Source organism: Sardina pilchardus, chromosome 20 (assembly GCF_963854185.1).
Source record: "Sardina pilchardus chromosome 20, fSarPil1.1, whole genome shotgun sequence".
In the NCBI taxonomy this organism is placed as follows: domain Eukaryota; kingdom Metazoa; phylum Chordata; class Actinopteri; order Clupeiformes; family Clupeidae; genus Sardina; species Sardina pilchardus.
The window spans coordinates 7226621-7249120 of NC_085013.1; the positions used below are offsets into that span (position 1 = coordinate 7226621).

The 22500-nt window shown below is 42.3% G+C and overlaps 2 protein-coding genes across 4 annotated transcripts in view; one reads left to right on the top strand and one right to left on the bottom strand.

The window, feature by feature from the left end:
* atp10d (ATPase phospholipid transporting 10D) overlaps nt 1-18589 on the bottom strand; it is a 27050-nt gene extending 8461 nt beyond the window's left edge. The window contains exons 1-11 of one of the 2 annotated variants that reach the window (XR_009936580.1): nt 18308-18589; nt 14549-14944; nt 10992-11186; nt 5507-5711; nt 4728-4813; nt 3497-3603; nt 3006-3137; nt 2526-2638; nt 1751-2003; nt 548-759; nt 1-51 (exon numbers count right to left, since the gene is read on the bottom strand). The exon at nt 1-51 is cut by the window's left edge and continues 126 nt beyond it. Coding sequence is in view for 1 of the 2 variants with exons in the window: in XM_062523332.1 (XP_062379316.1) it covers nt 1-51; nt 548-759; nt 1751-2003; nt 2526-2638; nt 3006-3137; nt 3497-3603; nt 4728-4813; nt 5507-5711; nt 10992-11186; nt 14549-14838 (1644 nt within the window). In the remaining variant the exon portion in view is untranslated. The remainder of the gene's footprint in view (nt 52-547; nt 760-1750; nt 2004-2525; nt 2639-3005; nt 3138-3496; nt 3604-4727; nt 4814-5506; nt 5712-10991; nt 11187-14548; nt 14945-18307) is intronic. The other variant, XM_062523332.1, reaches the window with a different exon arrangement.
* Nucleotides 17622-22500, top strand: part of commd8 (COMM domain containing 8) — a 7446-nt gene continuing 2567 nt past the window's right edge. Inside the window, exon 1 of one of the 2 annotated variants that reach the window (XM_062523334.1) lies at nt 17622-17714. In XM_062523334.1, the coding sequence (XP_062379318.1) occupies nt 17691-17714 (24 nt within the window). In that variant the 5' untranslated portion in view covers nt 17622-17690. Of the gene's footprint in view, nt 17715-20876; nt 21017-22500 lie in introns of those variants that run through there. The other variant, XM_062523333.1, reaches the window with a different exon arrangement.

Sequence of the window (22500 nt, forward strand, 5' to 3'; positions counted from 1 at the left end):
GAGGCCCCCCAACTTCAGCTGCAGCAGAGGGTCAGGGACCACCACACACTCCTGCAGCAGGCACAGGCACACGTGAGCACATACATACACACACACACACACACACACACGCACACACTCTCTCTTAAAAACTCCCACTGGACTGGTTATTCGCATGAGAACACACACCTATGTTGAGTAGGCAAAAACACACATCCATTCACGTGTATGTGCAGCACATGTATAAATCCAGGGAAGTGTGTGTGTGTGTGTGTGTGTGTGTGTGTGTGTGTGTGTGTGTGTGTGTGTGTGTGTGTGTGTGTGCGTGTGTGAGTGTGAGTGTGTGTATCTGTAATTAATTTAAAGAGATCTTTGTCTAAAACATTTGTTGTAAAAATACTTCATGTAAATGTGCTTGCTTGCTTACGTGTATGTGTGTGTGTGTGTGTGTGTGTGTGTGTGTGTGTGTGTGTGTGTGTGTGTGTGTGTGTGTGTGTGTGTGTGTGTGTGTATGTGTGTATGTGTGTATGTGTGTATGTGTGTATGTGTGTGCATGCATGCCCCTCACCATAGCGCTGCTGAAGGCCCCGCGGGTCAGTGTGGGGTGCGCGTCGTCGTGGGAGTGCGTGTCGGAGTCGCGGGCGAGCGAGTGGAGCGAGGTGGAGCTGCGGTTGCAGCTGAGCGAGCGGCAGCTCAGGGAGCGGCGGCTGGTCTTGGAGCGCAGGGTGTTGGAGCAACCCCCCTCCGCCGCCGGCTCCTCATACAGCTCCTGAGCACGCGCTGCAGGGGACACACAACAGAGCAGTGTGTGAGTGTGTGTGTGTGTGTGTGTGTGTGTGTGTGTGTGTGTGTGTGTGCGTGCGTACATATGTGAGTGTGTGTGTGAGTGTGAGCGTTTGTATACGTGTGTTTATATGTGTGTGCGTACATATGTGAGTGTGTGTGTGTGAGTGTGAGTGCGTGTGAGCGTGTGTATACGTGTGTTTATATGTGTGTGTGTGTGTGTGTGTGTTAGAGAGAGAGGGGCGGATGTGGATGGAAGGTTCATTTGTTAGTGGTGCTATATGCCAGTATTGTTCTACTGTGGTCTTGGTAACGCTGAATGTAAACAGTATATAAAGCATTTGAATTTGAGTCCACTTGCCGTTTCTTTAAAGATAGGCAGAGAGTGCCTGTGTTGCTGTGTGCAAATGCATTTGTGCACACGTGTTCTTCAAGTGTGTGCTTACTGATACATATCTGTCCGTGTTTATGTCTGAGTATGTAAGCACACATATGTGCAACTATTACGATGTAATAATAATCTTAAAAACTGACGAAACTACCTCCATTCCCACATGTCCTCACCTAAACAAACGCGGCCGTTGACGTGGCAACGCAGTGTGTACTCAACATAGGGAGTGTACATACACACACACACACAGGTGGGGCCTGTGTTCTGCAGCTGAACAGAACAAGCCAGGTGAACTTTGTCCCGCTACCTTGATAGCCAGGTAGCTGCCTTCCAATGTAATCAAGGATGGCTGACCTCAATTCATCCACTCAATCAGTAAAATCCACTTTGCCTGGTGCATTCCTTAGCCTTCACAGTTCTTCTCCCAATCTTCAGCATTCTCTTTACAGACTGGTTAGTCATCAACTTTGGTACTTCTGATCTACCCCTTATTTGGTCTCAAACATTTTCATTCCAATTAATTCTAACCATTAACTGTGGCCCATCAAAACATATTACCGCCTCCATTGCATTCTGTAAGGTTGCTTTTCTACACACCATTGTCGTGGTGAGGGTACTCTGTTCCGGCGATGGTGCAGCGTCGGAACAGCATGCGGTTCTCGGTCAGGGTTCCGGTCTTGTCCGAGAAGATGTACTGGATCTGTCCCAGGTCCTCGGTGATGTTCAGCGCCCTGCACTGGACCCCCGTGTCCAGTCTCTGGTTGTAGAGGTCCAGGTCATTCTGGATGAAGTAGATCTGGCCCAGCTTGACTATCTCAATGGACACGTACAGGGAGATGGGGATCAACACCTGCCAGAGAGGGGGAGACAGAGGACCACAGAGGTCAGTGGATTTCATGACTGGAACTACCTGGACGTGAAAAACTGTATGTTTGTGGTTTGGTGTGTGTTTGTGTGTGTGTGTGTGTGTGTGTACATATGTATAGAGTGGCTGGGTAGAACTACAGTATTCAGGAATTTGTACATTAAGTCAGGGATTTCGCAGGAAGTCGCGTTTGTTTACGTTTAAATGTATTAGCATGCGCTGTTGTGCTGCCCCCACTTTGTTAGACTCCAGTTTTCGGAGCCTGGGCTGCCTACAGTTTTACAGTGTGCAGAATGTGAAAAAAATGTATGGGCTTGAAATCACGTAAAATCGCTGTGGCTGAGTGTGAGTGTGAGTGTGAGTGTGAGTGTGAGTGTGAGTGTGAGTGTGAGTGTGAGTGTGAGTGTGAGTGTGAGTGTGAGTGTGAGTGTGAGTGTGAGTGTGAGTGTGAGTGTGAGTGTGAGTGTGAGTGTGAGTGTGAGTGTGTCGCTTGTTGTATCATGTTACCTGCAGAACAATGATCATTGTCCAGAACATATAAAAGCCAGCCAGTGCAGGACGAGGGTCTCCAGGGATTAGGTAGATGGGGTCCTTCAGACTATTCAGCCACAAGCCATGACCTGCACCATCACCCAGAAACACACAGCCATCTCAGGTAAACCCAGACCAACCACGCATGTCTGCAGAGAAACCGTGTGTGTGTGTGTGTGTGTGTGTGTGTGTGTGTGTGTGTGTGTGTGTGTGTGTGTATACATGTATCTCGATTGAAAAAAAAGGCATCTGCTCTCCTAAATACAATTCACCAGAAATAAAATAAGACATGATGTCCTCTACATGTTGTTCCTAGCTAGTGTTGTTTGTATGTAAGCCTTTGTTTGTACAGTATGTCTGAGAACAGCTGTACATTATTTAATATGTACATTGTAGAGCGTATGTATGTGTATGTGTATATACTGTATAGTGTATAGTGTGCATTTGTATGCTAACCGACAGCAGTTGTCAGGCACATGAGCAGCAGTATGACGACGCTCCACAGCACGTCCACGTTCAGCCGCCTCTCCATCTTGCTGCGCTTGTAGCGCGGCCCGCTGTTGTTCTGCATCGCCTTGGTCTCATGTCCTGGCCACGCAAAATCACACAACACACATTCAGTTAAATCCATCCCTCCATCTATCTATCCATCTCTATCTATCCATCAATCCATCTGTTTATCTATCCATCCATCTATCCATCCGTCTATCCATCCATCCATCCGTCTATCTATATGAATGGATGATCAGTGGCACCACATTTCCTTAAAACCTTGACACATTTTTTATCATTTTTATCATACTGACTGACGCATAAACACTATATAGCTGCAAAACCTACCCAACAACAGACAAGGTGCTTATAACAGGAAGTAGTCTAACCACATCTGACAACTTATAAATACACACTGGACGAGAACAGTTATTATTATACTGATAAATACCTACCAGCATAGACCACCATGCCCACCACGGTCTCTGTGTTTCTCACAGTGCAGCTCCTCAGAAGCAAGTTGTCACTGTGTAGCCCGACACGAGTCCTACTCGGATGCTCCCTAACACACACACACACACGCACACGCACACGCACACGCACACGCACAAACACGCACAATCATGCACAAACACGATCAGTAATTACAATCATATGACGGAACTCTTTTCCTTTAACGACAGGAACATCTGTCGATCTGTATATTATTCGATTATCTCCGACTGAATTCAAACTGGGTAGCCGTCTTGCCAAGTTTGACAGCGTTTGGATAAGAAACGCAAAATATATAGTTAAAATGAATATCTGCCGCTCTAGCCGATGTATCCACCCTCACACAGCGCAGCACTGAATCAGTGCACACGGGTAGAAAGCCATACAAGTGAGTGCTACTGTACATCGAGTAGCCAAACACAACAGTCTGGATGTGAAATGTGAAAGATAACATTAATAAAGCACATTAATAAAGTACATGATCACATCTGACCTCCACAACATACTGTATAGACTATAGATTTTACAACATGGGAACCCACACGGATATGAAGCACCTATGCAAAATGTTATAAGTGATGTGGTCATAAACTGCCCGTACCCGTTGAATACTTCGGGCTATCTTTAGCCATTGGATAAACAAATGTCAATTCCAACTGCATGTTCCGAGACAATTCCAATTGCATGTTCCCGACAAAAGCAACACTTTCAACTACAGTAAGGATTATTTCAGAATGCCACACTCTTGATAAGCGCTCAGAGGCTCATAGGCTACTCTGCCCATAGCCACTACAGGCACAGAGTGACGGAGCTTTTGGACGAAGTCACACTTTCATTCATTTCATATGATAATGAATCATTCTTGAAATGGTGTGTGTCCTATCCACCATCAAGAATTTAAAGTGAAACTTAATACAAAACTGCCATTACTGTTTGTCATTTTGATCTGTAAAAAAACGGGCAATGCAACAATGCTTACATTGTGCTTAGGCTACTTTATGTTTATCATAGGCATTACTGAATGCTTAGCTTAGCTAGTTTTCATGTAACTGGATAACAGGTTTTCTATATCATGTTTTGAATGGGCCCTTGCCCATCTAATTAGACACATAGACTATATGTGTCTGATTAGATAGACTAATATATAACTCAGCAGACACACACACACACACACACACACACACACACACTTACATGTATCCTCGGAAACGTCTCAGGTTGTTGTTAGGGTTTTCACATTCAATACGACTGCTGAAGTTTTCTGGGTGGAACTCAGAACCCTAATGCAAAAAACAAAGACAACTCGGTATAAGAGAGAGAAAGAGAGTGAGAGATTCTCCCATTTTTTTTATTTTTATTTGTATTCTTTATTGTTTAAACATATATGTGACCTGATCTGGCAAAATGAGTCACAGTGACCAAACATTCACAACTGTGATTATGGTATCAGTGGATAGAGGACACCACGAGCTTTACGACATCCTGGTCAAAGTCATACATGTATATTGAATTGCTGTCATGATACAGCATCTTGAATTATGGTCTTTCCCACCATCTTTTTCCAATTGAAAAACTCAAAAGTTTGAAGTTACAGGTTACAGGCAAGTAAAGGTAGAATTTGCCCATTTGAAGGATATTTTTTGTAACTTTACATTTTTGTCTTGACTATAAATGATTTTTTGAATACTTCCTCTTCCATATAACACCAAAAAATAAAGATGTATATTCTCAATGGCTTTTGAAGTAATCCTGTATCTTTAAATCAGAACGTGTGACTTGTGACTCATGTGATGATTTGTCAGATCGGTCACTTACAGTACTGTATTGTATCATACCAACAAAGCTCCACTGAGATGGAAATTGAAAATTGGGAAAGAGGGAGAGAGACAGAGAGAGATATGGCACAGAGGTAGGTGCCAAGGACACAAATGAGCAGAATAAAGGTGAGTCACCAGGAGGGACGGCCAGCTCACCTGCTGGGGCAGATCCCGCACCACCTCCCTCTGCTTGAGGTTGGTCTCCCCGTCCAGGTTGGCCGTCTCGATGTGGCACACGCCTTTGGGGTCGGACGAGTAGAGCAGCACCATGTCCGCAGGGATGATCTCGTTACAGTAGAGTTGCACCAGGTCCCCCACACACACCTCAGCCCAGCGCCGGTCCACATACTTATGTTGCTTCCTACAGCACGCACGCACAGACAGACACACACATACACACCAAAATAAAAACAAAACACAGTTATGATCATTTCATTGCCAATCAGTCTTGCATGACTCCTGACCTTAATTTAAACCAAGATTCATATAGAGATCTTACATGTGACTTGTGCTACAACCACAAAGACACACACACACACATGTTAGGATGATACAATAACTACTCAGAATGACCTTGTTCTTGACACCAGTTTCAACCCAGCAACATGTCACATACTTGTGATTTTTCAAAAAATACACACACACACACACACACACACAGACAGATACAATCATTACTGCAGGCAATCTGATCTGAAACAGACACCTGAGACCAGCGGCAATGTACACATACTTCTCTCCTATAGCACATGCACAAAAACACATGTGCACAGACACACTTTAGCACCCCTTAAATGCTATGCTTCATCTATTTTGGAAGCAAACAGCTGCTGCATCAAGCTAATGAAGTGGAAGGATAGACTGTTCATTCTAGCTTAAACACACCAAAGCAAAGCAAAACAAAAGCAAAAACAAAACGAAAATCCAACATTAGAGCATGTTTCTGTTTCGGCCCTAAAAACAAACAAAAATGGCCCAACTAAAAAGCACCGTTGAAAAAAAGTACCCTGGTTGAAGTGCATCAGTCCAGACCACACTTTTTGTGGAGCTAAACCACAAAAGAGAAGTGCATCAGTAAAATCCTCATGACTTTGGGTCACAAATGTGGAACTTCACACGGCTACACAACATTACTATCGCTTCGGTCTTTTTTTTTTTGTTAAGCCCTCAACACCTAAAGTAGTTCACTTCCATTCCTTTAGTACTGCAGCAAAACTATCCAAAATGATGACGTGCTGCCTACTGACATTCTGACTGCCTTTAAAAAGCAAAAGAGCATATTGACCAAAATGAATATGTTCACTGTTTACTGCATGGAGACAAGGAGAGGGACATACAGAACAATATCCTACAAAAACATGGACAACTCATCACATAACCTATTCTTTTTTCCTGAATTGAGCATTTTTAGCCCTTGTCCTCCATTTGTGTTTTGAGACCCTAAACTCCAAGCCTTGTTTCCATCAATAATGGTTGTGTAGGTTTAAACTTTAACAGAAGTTGGTCTAAGACTGCTTCTGAAGACATTGTCCACTCAACAAAATGAATTTTACATAGTTAGGGTAGTTTTCTTCCCCTACTCTGTTAACATCAAGAGTTACCTCTCTAGACTTATATGGGGGCAAAGTTCACTCTCATGTTTGTATATAGTTGATGGCTATAGGTGTGACTCAGTGTGTCAGTAATACAAATACATAGAAAGAGAGAGAAAAAAGAGAGAAAGAAAGAAAGAAAGAAAGAAAGAGGGCCTAAAAGCAAGAAAAGTGTGGGGTGGTGAGGATAGTAGCATTGAGGGGAAGGGAAGATTAAACGTGAGGATTGAACGTGAGGTTAAGTAAAGAGCCTTTAGGAATCTCACCACACACACACAACCACACAACCGCACTTCTATAAATATCCATTGTCCTGTCAGTTAAACATTGACTCTCCCCAGACAGTGAAACTGCACAAAGGGACAAGAATAAAAAGCAAAGGTGACTGGACGGACCACAAATCTCCCTTCCCGTGCACGCACTGGCCATTTCTCAATGCAGTTCTCAACGCACTGACCCCACACTCACAGGAGAGGCTACAAGGAGAAGCTGTGATGTTCAGGGAACAACATGCCTCAAAGCAAACTGCAACAACAGCAACACATACTGTATCCATTTGATCGATTCACACACACACACACACACAAATATGGGGCACTTGACAACTTGATGCTCCTGGTGGTGTTTAGGGATTCCAGGCGTTTCCATGGTAGAACTAACACAGAGAAAGTGTTCATCTGTTGCTGAAACTATGGGACTGTACACAAACTTGTCTAATGTGTGTGTTAAGTATGCTTAAGCATACGTATCCATGAGTTAGCCTGTGTGTGTGTGTGTGTGTGTGTGTGTGTGCGTGTGTGTGTGTGCGTGCTTACCTGTCATAAACATCACAAAGCAGGTTGTTCACCTTTCGGTCAGACTTCCGTCTCCGGTAGTCTTCCCACAGGTCCTTAACTGAAGTAATGGACATAACTATGGCCAGGGGCAAAACGGCGACCTCTGGCTGGAAAGCATTGACGACAGGCACAAAGTTGAGCGCGCAGATGAACAGGAAATAAAGATTGGCGAAGCGGTGCAGCTGTTCAAAGAGGTTCTTGGGGATGAACGAGAGCCAGGTGTACTTGGCGGTGCGGATTTTGTTCCCCTTGTAGGAACGGCGCAGCTGGGAAAACTCCTCATCCTCCGGGAAGGAACACACGACTCTGCTCTTGTTCCCCTCGGTGTCTTGCGGCGAGCAGCAGAGACACTTCAACACATCGCCCGCCATAGAGACTTCACCGCTTCAATGGCTCTCTTTGTCCAACGTGTGTGTTGGGTGTGTGTGTGTGTGTGTGTGTGTGCGCGCGAAATTGTACTATTTTTTTCCTTTTACGCATTGCCACAATCTACACAAACACACACATCGATGAGTACCTCACACTAGTATTCGGTCAAGACAGCACTGGAACGGAGAGTCCAGAGATCCATAGTTCCACCCATGCGAGTCAACATGCTTCTCTTTGGAGAGGTGAATGGATCCGTGGCTCCGCTTTCAAAATCCACACCAACGCTAGCAACAGCGTTATTATAACGTTCTGTCCAGTGTGACTCGTGCCGTGCGTCTGAGCGGTTTCCAAGAGCTCATTATCTCTCAATAGATTTGCCACTCCTCATCCAGCAAAGCTTCTGGTTGCGTCATGAACTCAAAGTTGAACTTTATGACTTCCAAACAATGTGTACATGATCCGGGTTGGGATGGTGGGACAAAGGGCTGAAGGAGTAGGCAATCCAATACAATGTTCATCAGTAGAGACACACACACTCTCTCTCACACACACACACCAAACATTTACTTTCCCTTGAAGTATCCTCAAGGTTTGTACGCTTGATGTCCAAAGTAGAGCAAATCTGACATCTTTAAGTAAATTGACCCACTTGTGTCCCACTTCTTAACGATACAACCTTCAACATTATATACCTATATTTTCTTATTATTATTCATTTATTCATTTATTTATTTTTATAGATTATGTTATTGTCTCCCCCCCCCCCCCCTTCTCGGTTTGTTTTTGTCTATTTTTTGTTGATTTATCCTTAATAACTAAACAAAAGAAAAAATAAATGCAATGTAAATTAGTTGAAGTAAGTGAAGTCTGTACTGTATATGGACAAACATGCAATAAAGTACTAAAAAAAACATTATATACCTCAATAAAGACCACTTGGCTGCTCTCTTAGAAAGCAATTGTTGGTCTTTAGCTTTCCCCATAAGAACACTGTGTTAAACACAGCGCTCTGCTGAGAAGTCTGACTAAGACAGCTCAATTAGTTTTTTTTCGCTGGCATGTCCGACTCCAGTAAAAAATTAACAACCTCTGGTCAAACATAAAAATGGTCAGAATGTATCCTAGCCTGGCCAGTGGCCACACCCACCTAGAATCTCCTTTCAGTGAGACACAGGTCTGGCACATAACAGTACACTAACATTTCCCTCGGACACAAAGGGTGACTGGCCAATTAGAGACAAGCGGGGAAGATGATATAGTTTCGAAATGTAAGTGTTTGTGGCAAACATAAAGACATTGCAGTCGTAAGGATGTGTACATTTGTGTGTACAACAAGGGTAGGCCTACATGCATTGTTTCCTGACCGCTAATGCAGTTTATTATCAGTTTGTTAAGGCGGAGTCATAGCTAATGTTAGGAAATCCCTGATTACTGTGATGGGTTAGGCTAGACTAAAGGTGTCAAAGTTAAGGCAAAGTCTACATCCGTTATCATGCTACAGCAACTGTAGTAACACTTAATGTTAATTGCTCAGATAGGTAGCTTCCATAAATCAAAATAAGGGGCTGATTTATTTTGATCCTTTAGACTTTCAGAACAGAAAGTAATCCAAGAAAATGGAAATATTTGGACCTGAATAAAAAAAAAAACTCAAAAATAATTGGTTTTACCTAGCTCGAGTTGCTAGGTTGTCGAGTTAGAGTTTCCAGGCAGCTATACAGTGCTACACTCTGTGGACATGTTCATGAGCCCCCATGTTCATAGCGCTATAGCTGCCGGCTGCTTTAGCTGTTGGCTGTAGCAACTCTTCTTTTTTTGTACCGACAGTACTTGGTGACCTTGAGAAACAGAGATCTACTGTATGTGAAAAATCCTTTAAGGTCCACACAACAGGATAAGTGGCCCCTCCATCTTTGACCAATTTGTCCATAATTTACCTCTCAGCTGAAAACTTCTCACTCTCACTGGCCCACGTACAACACACACACACACACACACACACACACACAAACTGACCTCTTGCTACCCTCTGGTACTGTATGTCCAACTCTCGTCTACTAAAAATAACAAGCTCACAGATTAAAATCAAGAATGGTCAGCAAGAGGAAGAAGGAAATTCCAGTAACAGTGAAAATTGCAACATGGACTTTTTAAATGTGGGACTTTGTTTCAGAAACCATTATTTCACTTACGGTAATAGGCTTTATTTCTGGATGTACGGTAGTCACCAACAGCCCTGTCAAGTTTACAACTCTAACACATATCTTGCAGTGACAAGGGCGGCCCTCCCAACACTCCCACATTCTATTACTTACAATTACATTCACCTTTATTACAGTGCATGAAAATTATCCATAAGTCTTCTTCTTCTTCCTCTCCTTCTCCTAACCAAAATTCTGCATCTAATTCAGCTTCAACTGTTTAACATAGTAAGTTGGTTCAAACTTGGTATTTTGTAATGTAGATCTTGAAAATTACACATAGGCAGTGTACAGTCCCCGCCATAACTATTGGAACACATGCTAAAGTTGACTATAAAGAGGTATATAAAACCGTCTTTTGGAAATTGCCTTAAATAAAACATAAAAAAATGAGGAAATATCCAACCTTTAAGGACATCAATTTTCTTTGTGAATGAATAATGTATCGTAAATAAATAAATGTTTTCCTTAAAATACAGGGGTCAGTATTGGAACGCCTGTTAACCCTATGTTTTAAAATTCCCATAGAGGCAGGCAGATTAACATATTTCATGGATCCAGGACACTATGCACCCTGATAAAGTCCCCTTGGCCTTTGGAATTCGTCACATGAACACTCTGCAACACCCATCCCCTGACTCACCCGCAGAAGACCGAAGTGGTGTTGTTATTGATCTTCTGGTCGTAGCGGTAGCGCCTGTAGTCCTCCAGGGCATCTTTGATGGCGATGACAGTGAGAACCACAGCCAGGGGGATCATGGTGATCTCCTTCTGAAAGGCCTCCACCACAGGCACCCAGTTCAGCAGCACCAGGAAAAGGAAGTACAGGTTGGCCGCCCTGGATACAGCCAACAGAGGACATATAGGCATAAGCAAACAAACAAACATATATATATACATTCATACATATAAACAAACACACAAACAAACCAACAAACCAACCTACATACATATATACAGTATGTTCATACGTATAAAGAAACAAACATATTACATTTACATTGATCAACTGTCAATAAATACAAACACATTTGGAGTGTACTGGAATGTTTGCTTTTCAGGGAACGGAAACTTCTACCGTTAACAACTTGTTCTACCAGTTGACTGACTGAGTCACTCAGCAGATGCTTTTATCCAAAGTAGGGATGTAACGGTATGAAAATTCAACCCCACGGTTATAGTGACCAAAATTATCACGGTTTTCGGTATTATCACGCTATTTTAAAAATTGTGTGTACAATATATTAAGAAAGCACTGGTGTAGACAAGCTGAAATATTTTAGTTTAAAAAAGTGTGACAGTGTTTATTACATTAAAAATATAGGCAAACCCTTATTGCCTTCAGCAGCATACCCATCATTCACAGCAGTGGCAATCCTAGTCTCTGCTCAACCCTCCACACACACAGAAAATGGCTTGTCTTGTTTATATTGCATATTTTGAATTCATAAACCTTATATATTTTGCTAATAGTTTAGAATATGTTAGGATCTGCATAATTACTTATAGCTAAACATATTCAGTAATTTGAATATGGTACTTCATATTGATTTTTTAAACTATTACACTTGTCTTTAATGACTTTAATGTTGTGTAGGTCTAATTGAGAGCCTGTCACTTTAAGAGATACGTGAAGTAGGCTAATTATATTAACCTTCATTCGGTTTTAGGAAAGCAGTCACGCATAGTTCAAGGATATCCGTGTTCATTGAATAAAATGAATGTTAAAAAAAATAACAAGTCAAAGACAATATTGCTGGGATCATAGAAAAGATAAGTGTCTTGCAATGTTTACTTTTATGATTTTGGTGAGCACTAGGCTACTGTACATTAATGATAGACATGACCCGTGAGCTAACGGGATAGTTACCTTGATGGAACTCTTTCAAGATGTAAACGTTTGCCAATAGGCTGTGTAGCTTTTTTCGGAAATTGAACTAAACACTACAGTAGGCCTAAATGAACTAAATTCCATAGCCTACTTTAGGTAGGTTACCGTGGCATTGTGCTCACTTTTTCCTTGGTTGGAAATGTTGGCTGCTATTATAGTTTAACTTATGATTTGGAGTTTGGTATAGCTGTTATATCCAATGAGTGACACCCAGCGCTCATAAAACTTCACGGCATTCTCCTGATAACGTTAGTGGAATAGCCTAGATTTAATGTGAACATGTAGGCCTACATAAAAAGACGCAGAGTGGCTACATGATACAGCGCACGTTTTGGGGTGAAAATGTTGCGCCCTTTAAAAGCAGGTGTAGCCTTATCCGAATCATGGTTAAATCCTTCAATTAGACAACAGAATTAGTAAGGTAAGGTTTTGTTTCATAGTAGCCTTCAGCTTGTGTCAAAAGCAGGCTCGGATGAAGCTGGGAGGAATTAAACACGCGGTTACCACACCGTAGTATCAACCGTGATAATAATGATATTCGAAATGAACACGGTAATTGTTATCGTCAACATTTTTATCATGGTTTACCGTCACACCGGTAATCGTTACATCCCTAATCCAAAGCCACATGAATTTAATGGCTGAGAGATTGCATTGTGGCTGTGTTCTTGCATTTGTGCAACAGGAACACAACCACCAGCAATGCATTTATCAAAGTCATACAATATCGAAAAGCAAACTCAATCCACCACCAGTCAGCAGTAGACACAGCTCTGCACACAATGCACACATGTTGATCTCTGCAGCCTTTTGCCGAGTCACTCTTGAGTATGCCACTGCACTACCTCGGTCCCCTGTTGTCTGGTAAGTGCTGTTATTGGCTACATGTCCTGTCTAGGGGTGTAAAGGTACATGTATTCGTACCAAACCATTTAGGTGCAGAACATTAGGTGTGTACCAAATGTACAGAATGCAGTCTTAAACAATATTCAACACTAGGTTTTTTTGCTCGCTGACCATGTTAAGTTTGAGTGCCCACACAAACATATTAAGTGGTGGACTATACTGTATGTCAGTGTTAGTGAACTTATATAAAAAAAAAACATGACACCTTTTCAAATACTATTCCTGCTGTAATCAGTAATACTGTCAGTGAATTTTAGGTTAGCAGTACCTACTCAGACTTTGGATAGGTCTCAAAATGAACGGAATATTTCCAGCCCTTGACCTACAGTATACAGTATGTCACTTCCAAACCAAACCACACCTAAGAATACCGCCCCCAGTCAGATTTACAGAAAATCTGTTATTTGCTCTGTCGAAATGGTGTGTTCGGGAAAAGATCTCCATTTCCTTAACTGTGTTAACAAAGGTCCTTGAAGAAAGTGCCATACATGGCCACCTGTCAACAGCATGCAATTTGGGGCTTGTCTGTGCAAACACTAACAGGGGTTGTGCAATCCACAATCTTTGACCAAAGGAACACAGCTATTAAGCTGTATGAGCCTATAAAAGTGTGTGTGTGTGTGTGTGTGTGTGTGTGTGTGTGTGTGTGTGTGTGTGTGTGTGTGTGTGTGTGTGTGTGTGTGTGTGTGTGTGTGTGTGTGTGTGTGTGGTGTGTGTGTGTGTGTGTGTGTGTGTGGTGTGTGTGTGGTGTGTGTGTGTGTGTGTGTGTGCGTGTGTGAGTGTGTGCGTGTGAGTGAGTGTGTATGTGCGTGTGTGTGCGTGTGTATATTAATCATCAGGTGACTAAACACACCTGACAGGTTTTCCTTCTTAATCTCATTTACTTCTCTCAACGCCGTGTTTGTCCCCACTATCGTCTTCTGGCCCGTGGTGAGAGGTGCCATGTTAACATCAACCCTCTGCACGCATGAACTGCTATACTATTATCAAGGGCAACGAGAACAGAACTAGTTCACTCAGTAGTCTGAAAGTGAATGCCAGACAAAGCGGTTTTCTGAACTTGGATTCTCCCTTTCAGTTGCATATAATACTTCAGACATTATTTTACTTCCTTAGTTTGACTTTCCCTTCTGTTTGTTATCTAGCAACTGTAAAATCCTCTGCATGCTTTATTAATGCTCTGTGTGATACTCTGTGTGTGTGTACAGTATGAGTTGTTTCACTGCCTAAGTCGTCTGATTATTTCTATTTTTGTCTGTTTTTTTTCTGTCTTCATTTCCCATGTGCAATCAGCCTCTTTATATACAGTATGCGCACCAACGCCCTCATGTTTGAGTGTGTGTGAAAGTGTGTGGATGTGTGTGGATGACTTTATGACCATAAGTCATAAAGATAAGACTCACCGGTGAAACTGCTCAAACAAGTTCTTGGGGATGAAGCTGAGCAGGCTGTACTTGGTGGTGCTGATGCTGTTGCCCAGGTAACCCTTGCAAACGCTGTGATGCTCAGACCGGTTGGGGCCACAGTGAGCCACCACGGTCCTTCTCTTCCCCGTCAGCCGGTGAGCGGCAGGCTCCTGGGCGTCCAGCGGACTCTTGGTGGACAGAGGGGCGGCGGGAGAGTACCAGCCTCTCGCCACGTCCACGCCCATCAGCTGCTGCCATCGGTGCCGGACCCAGTGGAGCCGCTCCATTGGTCGGTCCAGACCTGGAGGCCCCGGCAAGACGGTGGGGCCTCACTCCAGACCACTGGAAGAGCAAAGCAGAGCCTGTGGTGGGGCTCATAAAGCTGTGCGCCACCTACACAAACACACACACACACACACACACACACACACTCACAGTCACTATGCAGAACATACAGTGCGTACATCCCATAATCAAGAAGGAAAACACAATATACAGTACAGTAGATAATTCCGTGTACATTTCAGAATTATGAGACATAGTTAGCAATAAGTGAAATAATTTCTTCCCTACTGTCTATAATGTTTCATTTTTTAATGATGACATAATCAACAAAGCAGTTAGTGTTTGCCTCAGAAAATAGGATTTGGAGTCATAAATACAATATGCAACTGGCTTGATACAGTATTTCAGCCTCTGAATAAGCGTGACCACTAAGTTGCCTCATGATCTCACGGGTTCAATTACATCTCTCACAGACCACAGGGCAATCTCATTGGATGAGGTCAGAATGACCTGTTCAAAGTCCGTAAACTTCTCTAAGCAAGCTGGGCTTAAAATGGTTCAAATTATTATTAAATGTAATCCAAATGCAACCATGAAACAACACAGCAATGTCCACATGAAACTGTGTTTTGAGAAGCAGTGTTCTTAGTACACCTTTTGAGGAACTGAGATTGTTATTAATCCTACTTCCCCAAAACTCTTTTTTTTTACACAACTCTCTCCCATGTGAGTACTCTTATGATGGAAAACTGTAATACCTGATGGCTTGGAAGGCCTTGACAATTCAATGTGCATAATGCTGCTGTCTATTCAACAGAATTCTGCACTATTTGAGTAACTTCCTGAAATCCAACACATCAACCGCCCTTCTATTCTTATACATTTGCCTGATAAGGACTCAGGCTGTTGATATCCCCTCTGACTAGTTTGGTATAAAAAGCTTTGGGATCTAATTCCGCAAGACCAGCGTTGTATTGCTCAATATTCTTTGCCTTGGGGGATCTTTTGTGTGAAAGTGATCGTCAAGCAAGCAAGCAAGAAGGGAGGTTTTATTAGATCATCATCTCATGTATCAACAAGTGGAGGCCACTGATCTCCTGGTAGTTGAGTTTCTCTCTTTGTCCCTCTCTCTTGGTCTCTCTCTCCCTCTCTCTCTCTCTCTCTCTCTCACAAACACACACACTCTCTCTCTCTCTCTCTCTCACACACACACACACAGTCACACACACACACGGGGGAATTCCATTCCAGGGGCACCACTTATGATCTGTGCTTGAGCAGTCACTGGGGAGATCATGTGAGGCTAGGCCGTGGTGCCTTTGTGTGTTTGTGCGCTGTGAGAACTGAAACACTGTGGTCTAACACTGTTTTCAGACAATGTCCTATGCACTGTACTGTATGTGAATCTTTGTCAAACGGATGGCCGACCCTTCAGGTGATTCCGATATGATGCTTACACGCAGGTGATTAAGATAGGATGCTTACATGCATTTTGGGTGAACGACACCCACGCACATGAACAGAATGTCCCTGTCCGTTGTCGTGGCTCCATGCTGGACCACGAGGAAGGTACGACGGGCCATTGGTCTGCTGTACTGGCAACCATGATCACCTGAGTTGCATGAACAAGGTGAGGTTGAGGAGCCACTCATTGAGCTGAGTGCTCTCCCTTGCCGGTACACGTTGAAAGAAACGTCATCAACACACCCTCTCAAATGGTGTGAATCCTACCTGCATAATGTTTATCCCTTTGTTCGGATATGATATCATTTACACAATGTCTCTCTAAAATACCTGGAGGGGACTAGTGTAAGATCCGTATAAGTTTGGAACTATGTTGTTAGTCTCCTTTAATCTGTTTGTAAATGCACACACACACACACACACATAGCTGTGTCCTCTCCACAAATATTCATAATCTGTCCATTATGAAATCCAACATACCTCTCTACATAGTGAAAAATTCTTGGAGTTCTCTAGCACACACTTGTAATCTTCTGAATCACAAAGGGTAGACCAAGTCCCAATACGCTGAACAACATTCTTTCCCCCAAAAGGCCAACACAGATATCAGATTGCGTGTAACCAAAAACCTCCATATCAATCCCCGAGTCATGTATTCGACTACAGGCCTGGATTTTCTCGTTGTTACTGTAGTTCCTCCTGTTTTATCCTTTAGGTAAGGTAACCTGACCTTGACTGATCAACCAAATGTGTATAGGCCTACAGAAATGACTTTTGAAACCCCTAACCTAGAACCAAAAGGGTTTCAGAGATGACCCATAATGAAGTGTTACATTTCAAGTGATCTTTGCAAAGGGCTTTATGTAAAGAAAGATCACTTTTGTTCCACCACTTCAATAAGGGCGTGTCCATTTAATGAAAAATCAGTAACCAGTCCAAAAATATAGTGTAGGCTAAAACACTGTATGGTGTTGTGGCAGTTCTTCCAAATCATATCAGGGCTGCCATGGTCAATGTCACCTCAGGACAGAATGAGGCAGACTACAGTATGTAGGCCTATGATGTGTTTATTTAAACGGGACCATTTAACATGGGTAAATGCATCAAACACATTTAACATGGGTCAATCTGTCGATAGAAAGGCCTACTGCGCAATTTACAGTATGGACCCTGGTTGTGATTTTGGGGGAGTTCGAGTTTTTGCAAAAAGTGGTAGATTTCATCCTGATATGTTTTAAAAGCTGTGCAGCTTTGATTGGGATATCCAGTCGTACTGTAAGTGTACACACCCCCCCCGAACCCTCTTGAGTTGGGTCACGGGATTTCAAGAGGAGCAGGAGCACCGCGAAATGCTCGAGGCACCTGTAGGCTACCTTTGAAGACCAACGCCATGCCAATCCATATCAAACAGACTGTAGGTGACACATTAAAACGTCTTTCGACCATTTACAGGTTGATGTGTCGCGTCAGGCTATAATGTTAGGCCACATGCCCACTTCACGTTTCGATGTTATCTTAGGTCAATTTCCTATTAGCTCCTTTTATGCGATTTATCAGAGGATTTGACGATTATTCGTTCCTAATTAGTTTCCTTGGGATTTGCCTGTCAAACAAACTGGGCGTGCAAGGCGCAAATACATGGAGTTGTTTTAGTCATTGGACTATCAAGTTAAGTGAACAATCTATCTAACAAGTTGGACAAAGACATTTTGAAACTAAATGCTGACTTATTCACTGTGCAAGTTTTAGTCTGTGCAAGTCACGTCCGAAAACTATGTCTCTGCGGCGATTTGACGTTGTGCCAAAATTCCTGGCGAAAATTAGTCAGACATGCATCGTCTGTTTGCATTATGTTAACGTTAGTATCCTACCGATCGACCACAAAAAAACGGAAAGGCTGACTTAGTAGCGAACGTCTAGCGTTGTCGACTTTACATTGCAGTTTTGTTCCACGAGCTACAACAACAACAACAAAAACTAAGTGAAAATCACCGTTATGCTACTTACGTTTTTAGCATCACCTCCAATCCAAGGACAGCCACAGTGTTATAAAGTTGAAGATTGCAGCAACATTGTTCGGTGTTGTTTTTGTAGCCAGTTGCTTTCAGAATAGATCCTTCCTTCACAACGCTGTATCCGGGCTACAATGAATGGTACTGTCTGAGTTGCGCAGATGGAGTTCAGACAAAACCTAGCTCTTGTTGGTGAGGCAAGTTACACCTCCTTCGTAGCCTAATCACAGTCAAGATAAGCAAGTGACATTTGCAGCATCTTCGATTAGAAACTTCCAAATCGTCGGCTATATTTTGATCTCTTCAAACAGTCAGCATTTTATTACACGAATTAAGGGCATGCTAAACGGCTAGCCCCTATCCATTTATGTTATTAAATAGCATAGACTTCTACTTGATCGCTAGGGTCTGTGCAAGGGACTGTCTGCAAATTACACGACTGTTCCCATTTGTGACAGACCTGAATGAGGCATGAAAAACATAACCTGTCTTTACTATAGGCTAAAACTTGATCTAGTTGGTCCAGCAGCAATTTGGACTTAACTGACTTAATTGAAACTAAAATATTAATTGAAATAGGCCTAGGCTTTCACATGGGACTGCTCAATTAGTTAATTAGTGAACATCACAACATCCTCTAAAAATACATGGACTAGGATATAAGTTAACTATTTAAAGTAAGAAAATGTGGTAATCCCTATACTGTTTTTTAACCTTTATTTTGCCAGGAAGTTCAAAGAGACACAATGTCTCTTCTGTCAGGGAGTTCTGCTCAAGACAGCAGCAATGTTTTTTAGAAGGAGTGATGGACAACATGAAACATAGATACAGTACAAAGACACCACTAACACAATAACACGGAAGACACAGAAACAGAGACAAATAAGGCCAAGGAGAGCAAAAATATTTATGAATTTAGTAGCCTACCCTGGCCACGCTCGATATAATCATCTTCATCTTCATTTTCATTTCACTGACACACAATGGCCGCGTTTCCCAGATTCGTTAAGAAGCTCTTAAGTGCTGATCTTCTTAGGAGCGCTCTAACCTAAGAACGCTCCTAAGAAGATCTTTCTTAAGAGCTTCTTAACGAATCTGGGAAGCATTTCCCCATTCCCCCATTTCGCCATTGTGGCGGTTTATTATCAGTTTATAAAGGGAGAGGAAGTAACCTCAGGAATCCCTGGTCATTGTGATTGGTTAGGCTGGATGTGACCAATGATTTCAGAGTTAACACAAAGCCTACTAAATTTATGATGATGAGTTGGAAGCGTTTCCCAATCATGAGCTCCCAAAAAAGGGAAGCTAGTAGCCTACCTGTGGCAGCAGCAGTTACATTTGACAATGACACTTGCCGTATCTTTCTCTCCTTTGCAGCATCTTTCCTGTGCTCTCTTCTTGTCCTGGTAAAGCATTTCAAGATTCCACAGCCTCTCCAGCTACCGCAGTGTCTTATCTCCTGCCACTTCCTGGATGATCTCCAATCATCTTTTGATAATGTGGGATAACTCCTGCTCCTAATTGCCACCCCTGTCTTTCTGTCTGCCTTCTGTTCTGTGTCTGTCCTCCTCTCCCATCATCTATTTGCTACTGTTATTTTCTCAACTCTCTCTTGGCTGTCCATTACTGTCCACCTTGAATTGGCTCAATTTCCTCCATTTTTGCATTGGCTCCTATTCCACATTTCATCATCCCACCCTGCAGCATGACAGACATATATGATGTGTGAAATCTTGTACAACTGTAGATAGCATAGCAGTTCATGGTATGCCATTTTGCACAATCTTTATCAATACACTGATATATCCCACAGCAATTTAACATTGTCAATCACAATTCAGAATTTATAGGAAAAAATGGATAGAAACCTTGTAATCGGAATCAGAAACTGATTGTCCTCATTCAATAAACCCAAGAGCAGGGCTGTTCAACTTAATTACCAAGTGGGTAATGTTGACATGTTATCTTATTGATTAGGCCTATACCATAGTCATGAAAGGCAGATTTGAAGGCAGTATATGGGCGGGGTGCAAATTAAATCAAGTGGGGTGCAGGTTAATTGAAGTGTGTGTGTGTGTGTGTGTGTGTGTGTGTGTGTGTGTGTGTGTGTGTGTGTGTGTGTTAGTGTGTTTGTGTCTGTGTGGGCATGTGCGTATCTGTGTCAGTACAATTATTATGCCACTTTGTGCAGTGTTAAGTGTCTGCTGTTTGTTCGAATGTCAAAAACCAAGGCAAGTCAAAACAACCTGGTTAGCCTACTTGCAGACGGTCCCTTATGCAGACCAACAGAGATAGTTTATCTCTTTATTTAATTTTAAATATATGTTTTTTCCCTTCTTACTGCAGTGTTTTTGATGAAACATGTTAATGTGTTGGACACCCCATAATAAGTGCGTAATAATGCTGTCAGTGTTTAGTTCCAGATGTGTTCAGAAAAGTGTATCCTATCTGGCAGCAGTGGGTTATTAGCTTCCTAGATTTCGTCAGCTCAGTTTCGTGAAATAATGTATATTTTTAAAGTAACATACTATTCAAATGCTTTGTAGGCTCTCCTTAACTGTGTAATTTGGATGTATTTGAAGAAAAAAAACGAGGTTAGGTCATGTGACTGTCAGCTGACCATGCGGAAGTAGGCTACAGAAAATGAGACGAAATGTCTACGCTACAGTTACTGAATAAAATACCAGCCGCTGAATGTCTGAAAGTAAGTTTTGAAAAATATGTATTTTTGCGTTGATACTTCTAAAGCATTTGTGATTTTGTGACAGCACGAACTCGCTTATCATACCCAGGCTGCATCAACTTCATGCACCATCTGAGACTGTGCGCTCCTAACACTTGATGCTGTCTGACTAACTGTTTTACGTCGATTTGTTTGCCACAACGTATCTTGATGTTAATAGCCTATAACTAACTTGTTAATACGTCGATGGCTTGGTTATCATTTAGCCTACCTCAACCTCTAATCTGATCGTTGACGATGAGCCAGATTAAAGCAACCTCAATTTCAATGCACTGTGGAACTGGTGACTGTCTTGCCGTGAGTTTACGAGACATCCGTCATAATAATAACTAATCTCATGTCATGGTATAGCCTACCATGTCACACAAGTTTTAGGCTATTTAAGAGGTATCTCAGTGTTTCGCTGGGATTGAGGCAGTAGGAGTAAAAACTGCACTGTTGGTTGTGGCACACTGTATCAGGCTACTGTCTTGCCTGCTGCCCCCACGCCACTGTCCCGTGCCACTGTGCCACTTTGCCACTTATGTCCCACAAAACTGGGCCCGGGCCACTTGCAAACTATTTCAACCCTTACCCTTAAACATGGGAATTGGCATCAAACTTTGCCATGTGTCTCTGTCCAATGCCACATATACCAAATGTCCCTGACCCATGCAGCCGTGAGTGGAAGTGCTACGGCACAGTGGTGCGCCAGTGGCGTGCACCAACAATAGGGCCTAGGCCACTCAGTGTGCCTACACACTAAAGATAATGGGGCCAATACCTCAGAGCAGTGCCGTAGAAGAATCTTTTTCAGTGCGTCAAAGAACCAACAGTTTGTTTGATGTAATTGTTGACTCTCCATGGAGTCTCTTTATAGAGTACAGTTTTTGCTCCTGCTGCTGCATTCAAGGCACATGTTAAGAAATAGTTTTACATCCTGACATGGTTGAAATTGTTATAAATTATGCTGCAACAGTTTTTATTATTCTTATTCTGAGACAATTTTATTATTCTTATTCTGAGACAATTTGGACAACCTTGCTCTAGAGTAGTGCTAACTAATTAATTATTTTAAATAACCATTATGGAGAAACAAAATGACGAAATAGTCTAATGTTTAATCTACAATATAAATGAATTACTCAATCATGTTAATCATGTCTGTGTGTGCAGAACAATTTTCTAATTCAATAATTTTAAGATGTGATTCTGGAGAAATTCAATTGGTTCAGTCAATTTAGGAATCAAGGAGTAGAAAACACTACACATCCCGCAGGGTCTTAAAAGTCTTGAAAAAGTCTTCTTACATTTAATATTGTCAAATTAAGGCCTTAAAACTATTGAAATTTGTTTACATCGTCTTGAATTGTATTCACAAAGTCTTATTTTTTGCTTTCGTGGTTGACATCCATCATTCATGCCATTCTGCAGTGAAAGTAGCCTAAAGTATCCATTTGATTAAA